The sequence below is a fragment of the Oryza brachyantha genome, chromosome 8, assembly GCF_000231095.2.
Source record: "Oryza brachyantha chromosome 8, ObraRS2, whole genome shotgun sequence".
In the NCBI taxonomy this organism is placed as follows: domain Eukaryota; kingdom Viridiplantae; phylum Streptophyta; class Magnoliopsida; order Poales; family Poaceae; genus Oryza; species Oryza brachyantha.
In genome coordinates, this window is record NC_023170.2 from 16,355,986 (window position 1) to 16,374,564 (window position 18,579).

General features: G+C 46.4%; 3 protein-coding genes across 4 annotated transcripts; all 3 read right to left on the bottom strand.

Moving 5' to 3' along the window:
- Positions 1-7,766: 7,766 nt before the first annotated feature.
- On the bottom strand, positions 7,767-9,540 carry LOC102703149 (BTB/POZ and MATH domain-containing protein 1-like). Its single transcript, XM_006660238.3, has 2 exons — positions 9,256-9,540; positions 7,767-8,578 (listed from the first exon to the last, which is right to left on the bottom strand). Exons 1-2 carry the CDS (start codon positions 9,538-9,540, stop codon positions 7,811-7,813), a joined length of 1,053 nt encoding a protein of 350 aa, XP_006660301.1. The 3' UTR covers positions 7,767-7,810.
- A 1,395-nt stretch (positions 9,541-10,935) lies between these two features.
- Positions 10,936-11,940, bottom strand: LOC102703421 (BTB/POZ and MATH domain-containing protein 6-like). Its single transcript, XM_015840185.1, has 2 exons — positions 11,573-11,940; positions 10,936-11,182 (listed from the first exon to the last, which is right to left on the bottom strand). Exons 1-2 carry the CDS (start codon positions 11,938-11,940, stop codon positions 10,936-10,938), a joined length of 615 nt encoding a protein of 204 aa, XP_015695671.1.
- Positions 11,941-13,756: 1,816 nt separating this feature from the next.
- On the bottom strand, positions 13,757-16,885 carry LOC102718577 (signal recognition particle receptor subunit beta-like). 2 transcript variants are annotated; one of them, XM_006659538.3, is made up of 7 exons: positions 16,698-16,885; positions 16,486-16,617; positions 15,476-15,558; positions 14,961-15,047; positions 14,680-14,828; positions 14,339-14,470; positions 13,757-14,059 (listed from the first exon to the last, which is right to left on the bottom strand). In XM_006659538.3, the coding sequence occupies exons 2-7, from the start codon at positions 16,613-16,615 to the stop codon at positions 13,870-13,872; spliced, it is 771 nt and encodes a 256-aa protein (XP_006659601.1). In that variant the 5' UTR covers positions 16,616-16,617; positions 16,698-16,885; the 3' UTR covers positions 13,757-13,869. The 2 variants fall into 2 exon arrangements, with proteins under 2 accessions (XP_006659601.1, XP_015695704.1); XM_015840218.2 differs by having other exon boundaries at positions 16,483-16,617.
- Between the last annotated feature and the right edge of the window lie 1,694 nt (positions 16,886-18,579).

The following is an 18,579-nucleotide window of genomic DNA, read 5'->3' on the forward strand; positions in this document are numbered from 1 at the left end:
CACGTTTTTTGCGGCCGAACGTATAATGGTGTGAGATGCATTGGAACCGTGCACGCTCTTTTATGTATCGGGACGTGAAATCGGGTCGATTATATTTCTGCGTTCGTATAGTTTTGCGGAAAGAGAGACGAGTATTTTTGGATGGTACGGACACTTGCCTTCGTAGGGCCAGCCAACTTCAGACAGTGCGAATTCCGCGCAAGTGCGCGTGGCCACCGCCCGCACGAAACGGCCGCGCGAGCTCATGCATCTCCGATCTGGATTTAGAGTGTGGTATGGAATTTAAGAGTTTCGTTTGCTAGACATGCTTAAAGTTAGAGTCCACTATGAATTCTTATCGGATTTACGTCAGCAACAAAGATCTATTTTATAATAATACGCGCAAAAATATATAGTTAGGTATGATTTCTTTATTAATATAATAAAATATTTTTATTACGTTAGTTTCTCTTTTTATTCATTCTCATGAAAAAAGTTTACTTTAGTAAATGTTAATAATCGACTCTAAAGCCGTTATCACGCTTGACAACGACTTTTCTCTCCTCTTCCTTCTCTTTTCTCTATGTTACCAAATTTGCTTACATGTTAATTGATCGAGAGTCAGCTAATAAGCACATTTGTACGTGTCCTTATAAGTCAATTTGAATTTAAGTAGAGATTACATTTATATGATTATATCTACGTACAAGAATTGTACCTATATCATTGTCTACTTCGATAAATAGAATGCTCTAAAGGACAAAACAAAATGAATGATTTACGATGCCTCACGACTGTACTTCAATGACGGCCATCTTGTTAAGGTTCTTATCTGCATCAAGAACTCGATGCACTTTTTCTTCAACTTCAAACAGTTGTATATCTTGGTATAGCCTAGCGTTGTTGCTGCCGTCTTCACCGACATGCTCTCTCATAGCATTTGTGCGCACATCAACTTCAGCCTGTCAAGGGTATACATGTCTGTCGTCATGAGAAATCTCTCATGGAAATTCGGTTGAGCTCGAGCTAGTAAGGCCTCGCTGGTAGTTCATTCGTATAGATGAACTGGAGCAGCACTCCGACTTGACATCGGATAGCGTGATGCACGACTTGTTGGACTCTGCCATGGAGCCGAGTAGCTTCGCGCCGAACACCGGCGAGCATAGCACGGATCATGTGGAACATTTCGCTGCCGATGGAGAAGCGCACATCCGAGTCATCGACACGGTCCACCGTGACGATCTGTCTAACTAGTTTTGGCTGTGGGACGCGTATAGGCTAGTCGGGCTCGTCGGTGATTCACTAATAATTGTTTGGTCAATATATTGTGTCTATTCTATCATATGATTCGCTAATAGTTGTTTGGTTAATATATTGTGTCTATTCAACCCTATAGTGTACCGAGTGGTTTTACAGATTTTATATTCTTCATTCATCATTCTTTAAATCTGACAGTTAAAATTATCGTAGTAAGATCAGAGGGTTAGTACTGACTTTACCTTTACTTACATAGGCTTTCTATATATCAAAGATATTCTAAATTAAAAAAATTTTAAACCAATTATAGAGTTTACATATGAAAGAAATTATCTTTTCAATTAGAAAAAAGTCAAACATTTTCACTTCTTCTTTTAGCTCCTGCTTATACTTATAAGTCAAATTTTAAATTTTTAACCTTAAATTTGAAGTTAATTTTAGGATTTTTTTATCATAGTTTATTTTTTAAACTTGGCTTTTACATACCTAAAAATACATATATAAATATTTTATTTACAAATTATGTTTCATTGAAAAGATGTCGTCACGAAAAAACCAAATAATAACCCTCTTTCTATATATTAACTTTTTATATATTAGAAACTTTATATAAAGATAAATATATATATATATATATATATATATAATTCAATCATAAAGTTTATGTGCAATTCATATATTTTTTTGAAAAAAGTTTAAATACAACATCAGTGTGACACGTGCAGCGATACCAAGACACTTTAGTTGCGCTAATGAAAGATCGATCAAGACTTTATACCACTTTGTTTATACGCCCAAATATCCAAATCGTTAACAATGATATCAGAGATAAATCTATAGTAAAAAGAAATGAATACTTGGCGTTGTAAAAATGTTTTGCTGGCACAATCTTTTATCTGAAATAAATAAATTCTTTGATATATATCAAATAAAACATCATTACAGAATATTTTTTAATTACTGAAAGACATGTGGACTAGTGGAAACACCATTAATAATTTCACATTGTTAAAGGTTATTTATTTATTTTTAAAACGGACCACATAACATTTGATTTAAATTTTTTATGTAATATAATTAGTCACAGCGAAATTAATTTTTAAAATCATAAAAATAACATCTCATTGAGAATAGGGAGGGGCGAGACATCAAAAATAAAATAGAGCATCAAAACCAAATTCATGTGACGAAAAGATTCAAAAATTAAATACGGAAAACATAAATTTGGAATTAAAATGTACGGAAGAAAACTAAAAATATTAATTATCATAATAAACTTCATATTTTATTGTATGGAATGAAGTTTACATAGCCTATATTAACCGCCTAAGAATTTTAGAAAGATCTGTCTGTTAATTCCCTAAAAGCTTTGGAATTAACAGATCAAAATAACTCTCACAAAAAAAATTTTCTCTTTAGAATTAACAGATCAAAATAACTCTCACAAAATATTTTCTCAAATCCTCGAGGTGAACTCTAAACCAGCAGTCACCTCTATTTATAGGGTGGAGAACCCATGCAGAAAGTCCAAAACGGCCCTAGTCTGTCATCCAAACTCAGGCTATTTTTTAGCCTCCATATCTCATCTCAATGAATCTCATCGAGCCATGTCATCTGCCACATTGATGGTCAGCCTCATCCACATGGATCACCAACCATCCACATGGGATCACCAAACACTGCTACTCAAGGCACATGTTGGAAGGATTAGATGTGGCAACAGCATTTTGTGCACATGCGTCCTTGCTTGGGCCCGTCGTCGCCTAAAAAGTCTAATTGATGCGTGTTTGCACGCCTGGTCCTCGCGTGAACACATCGGCCTAGAGTAGGAGTGGCCCATGAGTGGGGATGGAGAGACAGACAGGCCCATGAGTAGAGGTGGAGATGGCCTGTTTACTGTATATACAATATATGGGCCGGCCCGTTATAGTATATATGGTTTTAAATTTTATGAGTATAAAATTTGCATATATAAATTTATATGTATAAAGATTTTTCCATATTAATTTTATATTAATAATATTTATATCCTTTTGTGTTTCTATATATATATATGTATGTATATGTGTGTATATAAGTTTGCATTATAAAATTTACATGTCTAAAGTTTATATGTCTAAAATATGTGTGTGTATATGTGTGTGTTTAAAGGTTTATATGTCTAAAGTTTGCATGTCTAAAATATATTTTATATGTTATCTAAAATTTTTTATATAGAGAGAGATAGAGGATATACATAGAAGTGGTCGGGCACGCGGGGGCCTAGCAACCGTGCGTGTATTAGACCACCCTATACAAAATGGATCCCGATTGATCTTCAACCCTATACAAAATGAAGCAACACAGTAACATAAGAATATTTACAAGCCAGCGCACATACAATTTAAGTTTACCAATTTTTTATCAAAAAAAAAAAACAAAACACCCTGTCCTTTAGGAATTACGGTCCAAACTTAAAAACATGTAATTACAATTAACTAATGGTTCACTGCTATTTTGTCATAATTTGTTTAAATAATATTCAGATTTTTCTTAAACGTGCAAAAGAATTGCACACCAATAAATTAGAAGATAAAGAGTGTTGATACACGACGCATACGGCTAGACCGGCCTCCAGCAGGGACCCCCAAAGAAAACAACGCAGGGGAGAGAGCCTAGACGCTACGAGCTAATCTCCCAGAAAAACGCCCAAGAGGGAGAAACACACTTGTTACGGTACGCTAATCTCCTAACAAGGCGTCAAGGGGTGCTACCCCAGCGGAGGACCACAGCAGGCCCTCCGAACGGATGGCTTGGAGCACATCCTGGAGGGAAGATAGCTCGTGATCGAAAACCCGGCGATTGCGTTCTAACCAGAGCTGCCAGGAGACAAGAAGGACAAAGGAGTCAAAACTAGCCTTCAGATGCTTCGGAAGGAGGGCTCTCGACGAAGGCCACCAGTCCTGAGGATAGGCACCCCTAGATGGAGAGATGGAAGCCCATCCCGCGATTGTTAGAACCAAGAGCCAGATCTGTCTAGCGAACACACAGTCGATAAGGATGTGGTTCGCTATCTTAGAATCCTGGGCATAGAAGGGGCAGGCGGAATGGGAATCAAAGCCACATCTAAGGAGCAGGTTCACTGTCCAACAATGGCGAAAGACGAACCAAAGGAAGAACTTGCACTTTGCTGGGCCTTTAGCATGCCAGAGCAGATCAGCGCAAGGGAGGAGCTGATGGCCGAAGAAGAAGGCCTGATAGGCCGAGCGCGCTGAACAGCGTTGGTCGCTGGTCCATCGCCAGCAGAGGCGGTCCTGAGACCCCGGCGAAAGTCGGATCTGATGTACCGCATCCCAGAGAAGGAGAAATTGGCCGATGACCGGAACAGAGAGCCCCGCGGAGGTCAGAGATTCAAGCGTTGTTCGCGAGGCCCGCGGCGACTGAACGTTGGGTCCGGATTCGACGAGGGACTAGGGGAAGTAGAAGCGGGGCCAAAGCGACGACCGAACGGACACCAATCCACCGGTCTGACCAGAAAAGAGCAGTCTCCCCATCGCCAAACGAGAAACAAGTGGAAGCGGCGAACATGTCAGAGACACAACATTCAGGAGGGGCTTTGAGGCCCGCCCAATAGGGGTGCCCTGAGTGCTGCAACCAGAGCCAGCGCAGGCGTAGAGCAAAGCCGGCCGTACGCAGGTTAGGAATGCCCAATCCCCAAACACCTTAGGGCGAAAGGCGTTCGACCACGACACTCTACATTGGCCACCATGGGCTGAGTCCGAACCCGTCCAAAGAAAGGCGTGGCGCTTTCTGTCGATGGCTTTCACCACCCAGCTGGGCAAGCCGACTACCATGGCCACATGGATCGGGATAGAAGAGAGCACTGACTGGACAAGAACGGTCCGTCCGACAAGGGAGAGGAGCCGACCTTTCCAGGGTGGAAGGCGGCGAGAAACCTTGTCGACCAGCGACTACAGGGCCGACCTCGGTAACTTGCGGACTGAGAGAGAAATGCCAAGGTAGGTGCAAGGGAACTCGGAGATCCTGCAGGGGAAGGAGGAGCGGGTCAGCTCAAGCTCACTGGCCGAGCAACGGATCGGAGTGATCGAGCACTTGGAGAAGTTGGTGCATAGGCCCGAAGCAGAACCGAAGACGGAGAGAATGGCTCGAACGAACTCAATGTCCTGACGAACGGGGGAAAGAAACATGACTAGGTCATCTGCATAGAGGGAGGCCCGATGCCGGATTGCCCGGTCATTGAGCGAGAGAAGACCGCCTGTCTCCGCAGCTTTGCGGAGCAACGCATTGAGCACCTCCATGACCAAGATAAAAAGCATGGGAGAGAGGGGGTCCCCTTGGCGGAGGCCCCTCTGGTGAGGAAAACGGGGCCCGGAAACCCCGTTGATCAGAACATGGGAAGAGGAAGCGCCGAGGATGACAGAGATCCAGTCGCGCCACCATTGGCTGAACCCTAGGTGGGTGACCACCTCCAAAAGGAAGGGCCAGCTGACCGTGTCAAAGGCCTTCGCAATGTCCACCTTAAGGAGAAGCCTGGGGGTGCGCTTGGCGTAGAGGGCTCTGGCCGTGAGCTGAACGTAACGAAAGTTGTCGTGGATAGAGCGGCCTTTGATGAAAGCGCTCTGGTTCACCTTGACTAGGGCATTGAGGTGAGGGGACAACCAGGTGGCGAGGATCTTGGAGAAAAGTTTCCCAAAGCTGTGAATGAGGCTGATCGGCCGGATGTCTCCCACATCGATTACCTCCTCCTTCTTAGGCAGAAGGGCAATAAGAGCACCATTGAGACGGTCAAACCCTTGACCATTGGCCAAGGCGAGGGAATTGAGCGCTGCCATGATCTCTGCCTTGATCACAGGCCAGCAAGCCTTGTAGAAACGGCTTGAGAAACCATCTGGGCCGGGTGCTTTGTCAGATGGCAAGGATTTGACCACCGACCACACCTCCTCTTCCGTGAAGGGGGTCATCCAGCCCGTCCAAAGGCACAGACTACAGACCAAGAAACTGCAAGTCCAGCGCTAGCTCGCGGTTGACACTCAAACCCAAGATGCTGCGGAAGTGAGAAGAGACTAGCTCCTGCAACTCCTCGTGAGAGGCGGCGCAATGAGCACATTTGCGGAGACGCGAGATAAAGTTCTTCCTCCTCCTAGCTCTGGCGTGCTGGTGGAAGAGCTTGGTGTTGGCATCCCCTTCCTTGAGCCAGATCAGACGCGAGCGCTGGCGAGCCAAGGTACGCTCAAGCGAGGCAAGCCCGAGGCATTTAAGCTTCAAATCTCTCCTGAGCCAGGCTTCTAGAGGGGAGAGCCTGCGGTTCTCCTGCGCCACATCGAAGCAGAAGACTATCTCCTTTGCTAACATAAGCTGAAGCCAAATACTGCCGAAGTGGTGATCGCTCCAGCTCTGCAGACTCTTAGCCGTGCTAGAGAGGCACCAGGTTAGGGCGGCGAGAGGAGGGAGGTGGACAGGCGGGCGCCAAGCGTCCTGCACCACCCGAAGAAAGCCGTCAAGGGAGGTAGTCAAATAACTTTATATGTTTAATATGTAAACTCAAAATGTCAAATTTCAGTCATGATTGAAACCGTAACCAAATTGTTCGGTGCTAGCTTTTCCAAACTAATTTTAGTCCTGACTTTTTAAATTCTAATAACTGAATTTTTCCTATAACCAAACTAACCGAATGCTCACCCCTAGACCATTTTCTTTGGTTACGATGGCGATTCTTTAAACAGCAATCGAACCACTCTGTTAGGATTTAGAGTCCAACGCACAAAGCTAAGGAGGATTTCGAGTCCTCTGCTCTAACCAGCCAGAACCTAGAATACAGGGATTGTGATACAGAACACCCACAATCTCGATTTGACAGAGTCATCGCCATCTCTTTGGACATGCACGTGTTAAGGATATAGCTTAGCTAGCCTACCTTCTGATGAGCCAGGAGCTCAGATGTCTAAGACACAACGTGTACGAATCACTACGCTAGGTACTCGTGCAATTGAAAGCTTAATCTCTAGTTCAACAAAAGCCCCGATTGGGTTTGTGGATTATTTCCAAATAAAAATATTATATTTTTCCTATGGAAATTTTTATTTAAAATGCAACAAAAATCAGACTATTTTAGAAACAAAATTAGTATATAATATGCTTTGGGTTTGTAGTAGTAAATAGAATAATATTAGTAACACCATATTATTTTCATTAAACTTCATAAAACAGTATGCTGGTTAATTTTGTGTTGAAAATGTTACTATAATTTTTCATGATAGTATTATAAATAAAATCAAAAACTACTTTGTGCACTATTCCCTCTAGTTTCATAATTGTCGTTTTGGACGAGGGACGGTCAAACTTTTAAAACTTTAACTATTAATAATTTTTAAATATTTAGTTTGAAATACTATGACAACACGTATCGATGAAAAGGAGTATTTTAATAAAAATAAATATTTTGCTATTTTTTGTTTATATTTAAATAGAAATCATAATAAAATATTGATTTAGAAGACTGTGTCATATCTAAAACGTTAAAGAATTATCACGCTGGAGCTGAGTATATTATCTAGAGGAGAATGGCATGCATCGACTACCGTTGATCTGCATTGTCTCGGCTCTCAATCAGAGCTCCTATTTCATCGATGACCGAAGGGAAGCGCTGCATTAGGCGGCAGTATCCCTCCGTCAGCACGGCCTTCTTGAAGTTCTTGTCCACCGCGAAGAACTCGAGGCACATCTTCCTCAGCTCCGGGCAGCCGTGCGCCTCCGCGCAGGCCAGCGTCGCCGCGACGGTATCCGCCGACACGGCGTCCCACAGTCTCTGGGCGCACATGAGCTTCAGCCTATTCAGATCGTATCTGTCTGCGGCCGCGAGCAGATTCTGGAGCAGCTCGGTCGTCATATTCTTCGTCGTGGCGGCTGCGGCGGCGGACGAAGAGGAAGAGCCACCATTGATCAGCTCGACGGCGCCGTCGACGGGCAGCTCGTCGGTGTAGATGAACCGAAGCATGGCTCTGAACGCCTCAGGCTCTATGTCTTGCAGGGGGATGCACGCCATCTTGTCCTCCGCCATGGAGCCAAGGAGCTCCGCTCGGAACACCGGCGAACGGGCGGCGAGCACGGCACGGTGGGCCGGGAACGTCTCGCCGGCGACGAGGAAGGAGACGTCCGTCCCGTCCCCGCGGTCCAGCAGGCCACCGAGATGGGCCCCAATGTCGGACGGCGGCACGGGCACGGCGTTGTCACGTAGAACGATCACCACACACATGATTCTGACCTTGCCATCCACCATGAACGACGACGACTCAAGGTCCCTCCGGTTCACGAATCTTTGCCATCCCCAGTCCTCAGGAGGTTTCTGCACAGAAATTTTACTATTCTTAGTAAAATAAACTGGAGTTGCTAAAATTTCACGGTAGAAATACTGTACCACAAGATATGTAAGTACCCGAAGATACCAAGTTTTGGATAAGTTCACTATTCTTGTTAAGTGAAATTTCATAGTTTTCGAGAAATGTCCGAATGAACCAAAATTTTACACTACAAATTTTGGTACCTCCAAATATCTAACACATACACGTACCAAATGTGTACAATAGAAATTACAGTAACTCTCTGATACCTTCTAAAGAACCGTAAAAAGCATCTCCCGACAATATAATTGATGTATCATATTTTCTATTGTAAATTTAAGTACATTCCAAAATTTTGAGCGTAAATTTTGAGAGGAATTTTATGATCCTTAAGAAACTACCTAGAGTAACTAAATTTTTAATGTAAGAGCAATTTTACGATACTTGAGAAAGTACCAAGAGGTACTATATTTTCTATCATAGAAAATACCTACATATGTTTTTTCAAATATGGTAAAATTATTGTAGTAAAATTTGAAACTCGAGCTTCTTGATCCACGAAGGTACCAAATACATTATAAAGAGTTAATTTAATAACTTGAGATATTTTTTAAGAACAATAAAACCGCACGCTAAATTTTATGAAATGATACGTTTTCAAGGATGATAGAACTATCCATACCTGCACACACCCCGTTGCATGGAAGGAACATGGCTGGCCGTCTCCTCCCATCAAGAAGGCGTCGAAGATGGCCTCGAGGTTGTTCGAAGATTCGCCGAATCGCTCGAAGTAGAGCGAGATGTACTCACCCTTGTCGTCTACCTTGGACTCGCGCGGATAGCAGCCTACCCTCCAGGCGTGGCCGCCGGCGTGGAGGACGCCGGAGTGGACGACGTCGCCGGCGGCGCAGCGCTCCGCCGCCGCCGTGTAATCCAGTTTGAGCTCCACGAAACCGGAGTCCGCCATGCTTGCCTGCCAGTGGATGGATGCAACGGACGTACGTACGCCCAACAATCTTCGATCCCCTTCTTAATATGCCTTCTGCTGCTTAGCAAACTAATCTCTCTGTGGTTTTGGTGGAGATCTGTAGATCGATTTGTTTCCTAGGGAGATATCTAGTCGGATCTGGATGCTCTCGTCGCCTCTCCGATTCAGACACAAATCTTGGAAAATCAAACGTCGGCCAAGGGCAGTTATGGACCGAGCTTTTTAGCCTACAAAAATTAAAAGCTGGGTTTAAAAGGAGTTAGCTAAAATTAAAAGCTGGGTTTAAAAGGAGTAAGCTAAAATTTTAGATATTTTTGAGCTAAGAATATAAGTGATGTTGTGATAAGTTCTATGGAAATAGCTACACATACGAGCTTTTGCATACGATCCGTGTACGATGTAATCACGACGTTGACGTTGGCGTGGACGACGGAGCGCATGTCTAGAACGTTATCGTACGCAGATTATACGTACAGCGTCGTACGTATGGCATCGTCCTAAGTTCTATTGGTCTTGGCTCATTACCCTCTCATTATCGTTATATTACATCGACTCTCATTATCGTTATATTACATCGACCCTCTCTAGATGGTATAAGATTCGACTTGTACCAAGGTATATAAGAGAAATATCCACAAGAATAAATGAAACAAATAACTCTTATAATGGTTTGGGCACATTGATAGTGGATAATATCCCTAATCCAGTGAGTCAAAGCTTATTTTGCTCATTAAACCATGTCGGTGAGATTTACAAGAATATAAGATTGGAACTCTACTCTCGACTAGACTACCCTACTATAATTGTCAACGAAGTCGACATGATTTGTATGGGCTTGATCTTGATGTAGATGCTCTATGATCCTGTAGTTGTATGGCTTATATATCTCGTGTTGCTTGTCCTCCCCGCCTCTCGGAAGTCACTCTATTTATACCACAGAATTCTTCCTTCCTTCCTTATAGTCGACGTCCGACTCGTATTGCCCTGTCAAATACGGTTATAAAAATATCTTGTGCTTTTATTGCCTCATCTCTTCTATCCTATGTGAACACTTATATAATTCTATTGACATAATTCTAATCATTGCACTATGAATACCTAACTTAAAAAAAGACATGCATTTAATCGGAAGAGATTTGTTTCGGTCCAATAAAAAAAAACCTCGAGATACCAAATCATTTCCTATTATTGGATCTAACTGAGTAGGACGTGTATTGTTAGATACAACAATCAGAAACGATTTGATACCTCGAGATACGTTTTATTGGACTGGAGCAAATCTCTGATTGGAAAGTATCTTAATTAATTAGCACAGCACACAAAGAGAGGAGAAATTTCATAAGCTAACAGACGAGATCAATTGATATGCAAAAGCTATCTCCCAACTCTCATCTTGATGTCAGCAGCGATCACCGGGAACTTCTGCAGCAGCACTGCAAAGCCATGGGTGAAAACGGCCTTCTTGAAGTTTTTGTCGGCGACGAAGAACTCGACGCACTTCGTCTTCAGCTCCGGGCAGTTGTACGTCTCGGCGCAGACCATGATATCGGCGACCGACTCCGTCGTCATGCTGCGCAGCAGTCGCTCGGCGCACATCTGCTTCAGCCTGTCCATGGCGTACCTGTCCGCCACGACGAGTAGGTGCTGGAGCGTGTCGGTTGGCGAGCCGCCGCCGCCGACGAGGTCGCCGTCGTCGTCGTGCAGGTCGTCGGTGTAGATGAACCGGAGGAAAGCTCGGAACGTCGCGGGCGGCATGTCGTGCAGCGTTATGCACGACGAGGTGGACTCGGACATGTAGCCGAAGAGCTCCGCCTTGAAGACCGGCGACTGGGGCAGGGAAGCTCTCGCCGCCGACGACGAAGGTGACGTCCGTCCCGTAGGCGGCGTCGAGCAGGCCGCCGAGCTCCTTCCCTATGCTCGGCGGCGGCACGGCGGGCAGGGGCGCGACGCCGCCGGAGGCGGCGACGACCACCCCGCAGAGGAAAGTGAGGCGCCGGTTCCGGTGACGTACCTGTCCTCCAGCTCCTGCCGCGCCGCGAACCGGGACCAGCCCCAGTCCTCGTCGCCGGAGTTGCACCGGAACACGCGGAAGTGGGTCCTCTGGGCGGCGGCGCCGGCGGACGGCTCGCCGCCTCTGGTCAGCGCGAAGGCCTCGAACATGTCCTTGACGCCATTGGATCCGGCGCTCTTGACCCTGAGAAAGAGGGAGAGGTACTTGCCGCTGACGGCCGCCGTCTTCTTCACGCCGCTGGGGTAGCAGTCGATCGTCCAGAGGTGGCCTCCGGCGGAGAACTCGTCGGAGCTGACGACACCGCCGACGGGGAGGTACTTCGCCACCGAGTAGTTGACAACGAACGGCACGAAACATCCGGGATACATGGTGGCGTCAACAAGTGAATGATATCTATTTCTCGTTGAGCGGATATTTATTTATAAATATACATGTGCCATGCATAACGGCAGCGATAACAAACGGGCCAACTAATCAGCTATACTCTACCGGTTAGTCTTTTAAGTTTAAAAATATCAGGAACCCTAGAGTTTTCTAATAATATTTATAGTATTTTTTAATATATATATATATATATGTTAACATCAAAAGTTGGAATAATTCTTTAGTCGTTATATGGAAAAAGACAAGCTCAATAAGAAATCGTGAATACCGTGGCAAGATAATTCTATACTTCCTTACAACATAATATTTCTTGTAGTTAGGCAGGTTTAGTTATCTTCTATTTCCTAAATCCTTGTCTGGTTAGGAAAGTATTATCTCATATATTTGATATGTACTTGTATCAACTCGCGGGTTTAAATATGGGCATCTCGGAGTCTTTGTAATCCATGTCCACTGCAATTTTCGACGCATAGCCATAGTAGTAGTTCATTATTAAGCAAGCTATCAAGTAAGCTACATCAATTAGGTTCGATGAACGGTACCTGAGTTCTCGTTGTATCGGCTAGAAGGGCATTCTCTTTATTTAAGTCCAATATTCCGATTATACTTGTATGTATATCTTATCAATTTCAGTTAAAGCTATTTTTTAATCGTTCTGGTTATTACCTATTAATTATATTGGCTACATTCGGCCTTTCTAGATTCGGTCCAATGTTTTGACCTATATATTATATATTATTGCTAGTGATTATATCGGTTCGATTCGGTCCGGTTAGGCTTATTAAAATTACTCCTAATAAGCTAGATTAGATATTCTATATAACTTGGCCAATTATCATTGAATATAGCCGATGATCTATGCTAGTCTACATACTAATTGTAATTATATCAAGGGTTAATTCGTTCCATGCCACTACAAATATGGTTATTTAGAAAAATATCATTACAATTCACGTATTTGGATGGGTGCCACCACTATTTTTCCAAATTAGATCCATGCCACCGTCGTGACTTTTTTCATCCACTCTGTCATCTCGCTTACTTTTTCCGTCCACTCCGTCATCTCCCTCGTTCTCGTCATCTACCCCCGTCACGCTGCCGCATCGAAAAATTGAGGACGACAATGACCTCGTCTTCCCCTCCTCCTCTACACCAACGAGCGATGGAAGTGGTGGTGGTGGCCGCGGTGGCCGGCTGAGACTGGCCTCCGAAGCCGTCATTCGGCCACCGCCCCGCCAAGCCACTGCCACGCCTAGTCCGCGCCGCCGACAGCCTACGCCCGTCCCGCACGCTCACCGCCGACCTCCGCCCGCCCCGCCCCGCTAACCGGAGGAGGAGATGGAAGAAAACGAAAGGGAGACAAATGGATGAAAAAGTCACGACAGTGGCATGAAACGAATTAACCCTTATATAAATAACATAACTAATAGTCTTACTATAGTGCTTCTATATTAATTGTTGGTCACAATATCTTATCAATTGACTGGTTTCAGCGAATCTATCGGTCCATCAGCCGTTTGATTTAATTATTTTTATCTTCCTTCTCTAATCGATCCGCCAGGTATGGTGGCCGACAGATACCTCCTCGGAGAAGAAAGCGAGCTCGCCGTCGGTGAGAGAAGGCAACGAACAGCACGAGACATCCGGTAAACGGATTGAGATCCCCTTACGTAACTTCCCTCGTGTAGTTAAGGGGTTCTTCGATGCAGGATTGATATATACAACGTAATTTTAAGATGATCATGCATCACAGGAACAGATGTTTTGTAAGGAGTTAGCAACGGAAATCAAACCCATGCATGATGAAGGTTTTTCTTCTTCTTCCATCAGGAAAATCAGTCTCCGCTCAGATCAACAATTTTGAACAAAACACAAACCCTATTCTGTAAAGATGGGGCAACTCTCAAGACCTACTAAGCTTTCACATACTCACGAATGAACTGTTCAACCGCTGAAACATTACCAGTCAGACCAGCACCTTCGGCAACTGTCACCTTGTTCTGGCACTGGCTGAAGTTAAATGCTTCTCCAGGGTTCCCAAGCTTGACTTCATCAGTGATGTCAGCCGATGATAAGGCATTCCTAGACTCCCGGAGTTTGTTTCTGCAAAACAATAGAATCAGCGCAATTTAGAAGCCTTGTGGATCTCATATTTTACTTCAGTTATTAGGCAGTGGATCTCAGATAGGTGGTTTAAGTTAAATGAGCTGCTGGGTGGCCTCAGTTAGTTTCAGTGTACGAACCAGAGATACTTGTTTTGCAAAATAATTACTGTATACATTAAAACTATGGCATACTAAGTAAATGCATTAAAATCACAGTTTGATGCTCTATAGTTATGCTAGTATAGTAGTAGTATAATATGTTAAAAGAAATACATACATTTCTTTTTCCAATTGCTTCTTGATGAATTCTTTTGAGTGAGCTGTAACTTTATCTGTCTTGTTGCAGAATATCAGAACAGGAACCCTCTTCTTCACTACAGTTGCCTTTGTCAGAATGTCATACAAGTACCTGTGATAAGAGAATATTGTGAGATAATACCAACTAAAACAAAACAGTTGACACAGCAGTACAGCACACAATTTTATTACTTGTCTGATCATGAAAGAAGCTCCAAGTCACACTCCTAATCTCAACCCAGTAAGATATGGGTTTTAATTTCAGCTAAAATAAACACCACATGGTTTTACTAAAAACAGGAATTAAGTCAGCAAAATTACTCTGCAGTAGCTTGCACAGTAGACAAGAAATCTAGAGCATCAACAACATAAATTATCCCAGCTGCTTGAGGCAAGACTTCATCGAGCTTGGGTTTGAGCCTTGCATGACCAGGAACGTCCACGACATGAATAGGCTTTATTTTGCCTTTCTGCGGAGAGAACAAGAACAGATGTTGGTATATTGTTGTCAGCAAATGCATGGTTCTATATAACAGGATAGCATCCCTTCCATTTTTATATCAAGGCGCTAAAAAAATTTATCTCTAAGAAGCAGTCTTTACCCTCTCCAACTCAGAATGAAGCACAAATGTATCATTGTTTTGTTCCATTGAAGTCACAGTTCCTTGGTGTGAAGATCCATCCCGAAGCTAGAGAAAGGCAAAATTAGCACAAGATAAAAGACACTCAAGGAAAATTAACTTGAAATTGACAAAGTAGTTATTTATGGTGTTGCAATATAATATTTCACCAAAAGAATCAAGACTGGAGCATATAAAGTCGAATCAAAGTAACCTAGAAAAGAGAGACCTGATAGACTATAACATCAAAAGCAGAAAGTGCACATGTGCAGTCCACTTAGAATGATAATTTACTAAGCTACTTGACTACAAGGCATGGAAAGAAGCTGAAACAAGATACAGAAAAAATTGAGTTCTACCCACTATTCATCGATTTGATAAAATCCATTTTTCTGCTTTAATCCACAAGAAATTGAATAACTGTCTCACTTTAAAGGAGTAAGAAACACAAAAAAAGGACAATATATGGAAATGGAATAATAGAAACAATAAATTACCTGATAGAAAAGGATAGTTTTGCCACTACCACTGAGCCCAGATAGCACTATGGTGTTTGGTTTTGAGGATTTCAGGCACGAAACTGCACACAAAGAGAAGCCAAACATTGCTTGTTAATTACTGCACATGCAACACCAACAAAATAATGTAGCAATTACTACTTTAAAGTTCCACTTTGTGGTGATGATGCCTTTAGTTATACCCATTGAGGATTTTGTGTGTGCTTGTGCCATGAATATAATGCATACACACATGCAATTCATCAGATGGATTGAAGGAAAACTAGGTGGTACAAGTTATTTAAACATTATGGCAATACATTCTTATGACAAAGGTAACAAAAGGTAAAACCAAGCTTCAAACAGTAACCTTATTTGATTTAGCAACAATATACTATGCTATAAACAGATATGGAGCTATACAACCAAATGCACATTACACAGCTAGTTCATTCATTAGCAATTGTGGCTATGAGACAAACTGCTGGGCTTTTACAAGCCAGATGCTTCAAGATTATGGAATTGTACTGAAAACAACTCTAGCAGGTTGCGAACCTCCCCAAGTCTGAGCAATTCATGGTCATTTGAGCTAAAGCTAAACAATTAAGAAGGACAACACAAGTTACTCAAACATAATGGCAATACGTCCTTGTGACAAGCGTAGAAAAAAAAGATAAGCCCAGACTTCAAAGGTTAACCTTATTGGATCTCTGCAACAACATGGTAAATTATAACTAGCTGTGGACTACGCAATCAGATGCACAACTAACTGGCAATTACGTCTGTGAGACAAACTGCTGGACTTTTACAAGCCAGATATTTAATATTGAGTTAAAAATGAACTTAATATCACTCCAGCTAGTTGCTAAACCAACGAAGCCTAAGCAATCCCAATGTCTCACTTGAGCTCACGCTCCTGGCTCTAGGGCAACACTGAAACTAGCACGCCCAAACAGTCTCCTGACTAGAGGATTTAAAGCAAGAAACTAGGCTTGAACTCGACACACCACCTGCGACGAGCAACAGAACCGTCACGGCGACCACCGCGACGGCGAGGTAAATCTGCTCGGGGGGCTGCTGACGGATCCAGATCTCGGCCCGCCCCACCCACGCCTCGGCCTGGCGAACCCACTCGTCCATCCCTGCACGGAGCAAGCGGGCGGCGCTTGAGCTGCACGATCAGATAGATCTGAAGGAGGAGCATCGGAGATGCGCTACTCACCTCGCCCGCGGGAAGCTTACACGGGGAGGAGGAGGGGGGGTCGAGAGCGAGAGTACGGGCTGGGGGAGGCGCTCCCACGCACGCTTCTGCTGACTCTGTGGACGCCGGCGGCGAGCCGGCGCCCCGGCGAACGAAACCCTAGGATCCTCCGCGACGACGGCGAGGAGAGAGAGGCGCGTGGGAGGGAGGAAGGAGAGCCCCCCGGAAACGAAGAAGAAGATAGCACGCGACACGGGATTCTCGAGTTAGGCCCAACATCCACGGCCCATTGCACATCTCGGCTCAATTGGGCCCATTACGGACGGGCCCGGGGTTCGTTTGTTTGTCTGGGATTCAGAGACTGGGCCGGACGGAATCCGTCGGAATTCAGAGTTGGAATAAGTTCACTAAAGGTCCCTAAACTTGACTGCGAGTTTGTTTTTCGTCCCTTAGCTGCAATAACAGAAATGTGAACCCCTAAACTCACCGAATCCATTCACTAAAGGTCCCTTGACAGTATTAACCTATTTTTTGACCGGTTTTGCTGACGTGGCGGCCGGTGGGTCTCACATGTCAGATTTTTTTTTAATCTTTTACTCTCTCCTCTCCCTCCTCTTCTCCTCTCTCCCTCACAAAGCACATGTGGCGGCGCGACGGCGGGGGTGGCTCGGCGGTCGGGAGTCACGCGGGAGCCCGGGGCTCAACGACGTGCGGTGGCAGCAGAAGCGTGGGGGTCGGGTGGCGCACGGGGGCCTGGCGACGCGACGACGGGAGCGACGGCATGACAGCGAGAGCGGCCGCGTGGCGGAGGCGGTGGCTCGGCGCTGGGTGGCCCACGGGAGCCCGGCGGCGCGACAACGGGAGCAGCGGCACGACAGCGGGAGCGGCCGCGTGGCGGCAGCGGTGGCTCGGCGCCGGGTGGCGCACGGGAGCCCGGCGGCGCGACGACGGGAGCGGCACCACGACAGCGGGAGCGGCTGCACGGCGGCGGCAGCGGTGGCTCGGCGACTGGGTGGCGCAGCGAGGCGGTGCGACCGAGGCTCAACGACGCCCAGCGGCAACGGTAGCGCGGGGCGGCGTGGCGGTGGCTCGGCGGCTGGGTGGCGCAGCGAGGCGGTGCGACCGAGGCTCAACGACGCCCAGCGGCAACGGTAGCGCGGGGCGGCGTGGCGGTGGCTCGGCGGCCGGGTGGCGCACGGGAGCGCGGTGGAACGACGACAGGAGCGGCCGCGCGGCAGCGGCGGTGGCTCGGCGGCCAGGTGGCGCACGGGAGCGCGGCGGAACGACGACAGGAGCGGCCGCGCGGCAGCGGCGGTGGCTCGGCGGCCAGGTGGCGCACGGGAGCGCGGCGGAACGACGACAGGAGCGGCCGCGCGGCAGCGGCGGTGGCTCGGCGGCCAGGTGGCCCACGGGAGCGCGGCGGCACGACGACAGGAGCGGCCGCGCGGCAACGGCGATGGCTCGGCGGCCAGGTGGCGCACGGGAACGCGACGGCACGACGATAGGAGCGGCCGCGCGGCAGCGGCGGTGGCTCGGCAGTCAGGTGGCATGGCGCACGGGAGCGCGGCACGACGGCGGGAGCAGCCGAGCGGTGGCGGCGGTGGTCGGCGACCAGGTGGCGCGACGCGGAGGTGCGATTGGGGCTCAACGACGCCCGACGGCAGCGGCAGCGTAGGGCGGCGTGGGGCGGCGCGGCGGTGGCTCGGCGACTAGGTGGCGCACGGGAGCACGGCGGCACGACGGCGGGAGCGGCCCGGCGGCGATGGCTCGGTGGCTGAGCGGCGCGGCCGAGGCTCGACGACGCCCGGCGGCCGACAGTGCGGGGCGGCGGTGGCGGCTCGGCGGCCGTGTGGCGCACAGGAGCCCGACGGGGCGACTCAGCGGCTGGCTGGAGGAGCCAGGC

Excerpts from the sequence above, each read along its gene's own strand:
- LOC102718577 (XM_015840218.2), bottom strand. The coding sequence starts at position 16,615 with ATGGACGAGTGGGTTCGCCAGGCCGAGGCGTGGGTGGGGCGGGCCGAG. Across the intron at positions 15,559-16,482 it reads TCTGTTGCTCGTCGCAGGTG|TTTCGTGCCTGAAATCCTCA; the intron begins GTGTGTCGAGTT and ends CTTTGTGTGCAG. Across the intron at positions 14,471-14,679 it reads ACTGTGCAAGCTACTGCAGA|GTACTTGTATGACATTCTGA; the intron begins GTAATTTTGCTG and ends CTCTTATCACAG.
- LOC102703149 (XM_006660238.3), bottom strand. The coding sequence starts at position 9,540 with ATGGCGGACTCCGGTTTCGTGGAGCTCAAACTGGATTACACGGCGGCG. Across the intron at positions 8,579-9,255 it reads ATGCAACGGGGTGTGTGCAG|AAACCTCCTGAGGACTGGGG; the intron begins GTATGGATAGTT and ends ATTTCTGTGCAG.
- LOC102703421 (XM_015840185.1), bottom strand. The coding sequence starts at position 11,940 with ATGTATCCCGGATGTTTCGTGCCGTTCGTTGTCAACTACTCGGTGGCG. Across the intron at positions 11,183-11,572 it reads CGGCAGGAGCTGGAGGACAG|GTACGCCATGGACAGGCTGA; the intron begins GTACGTCACCGG and ends CGTGGCGGACAG.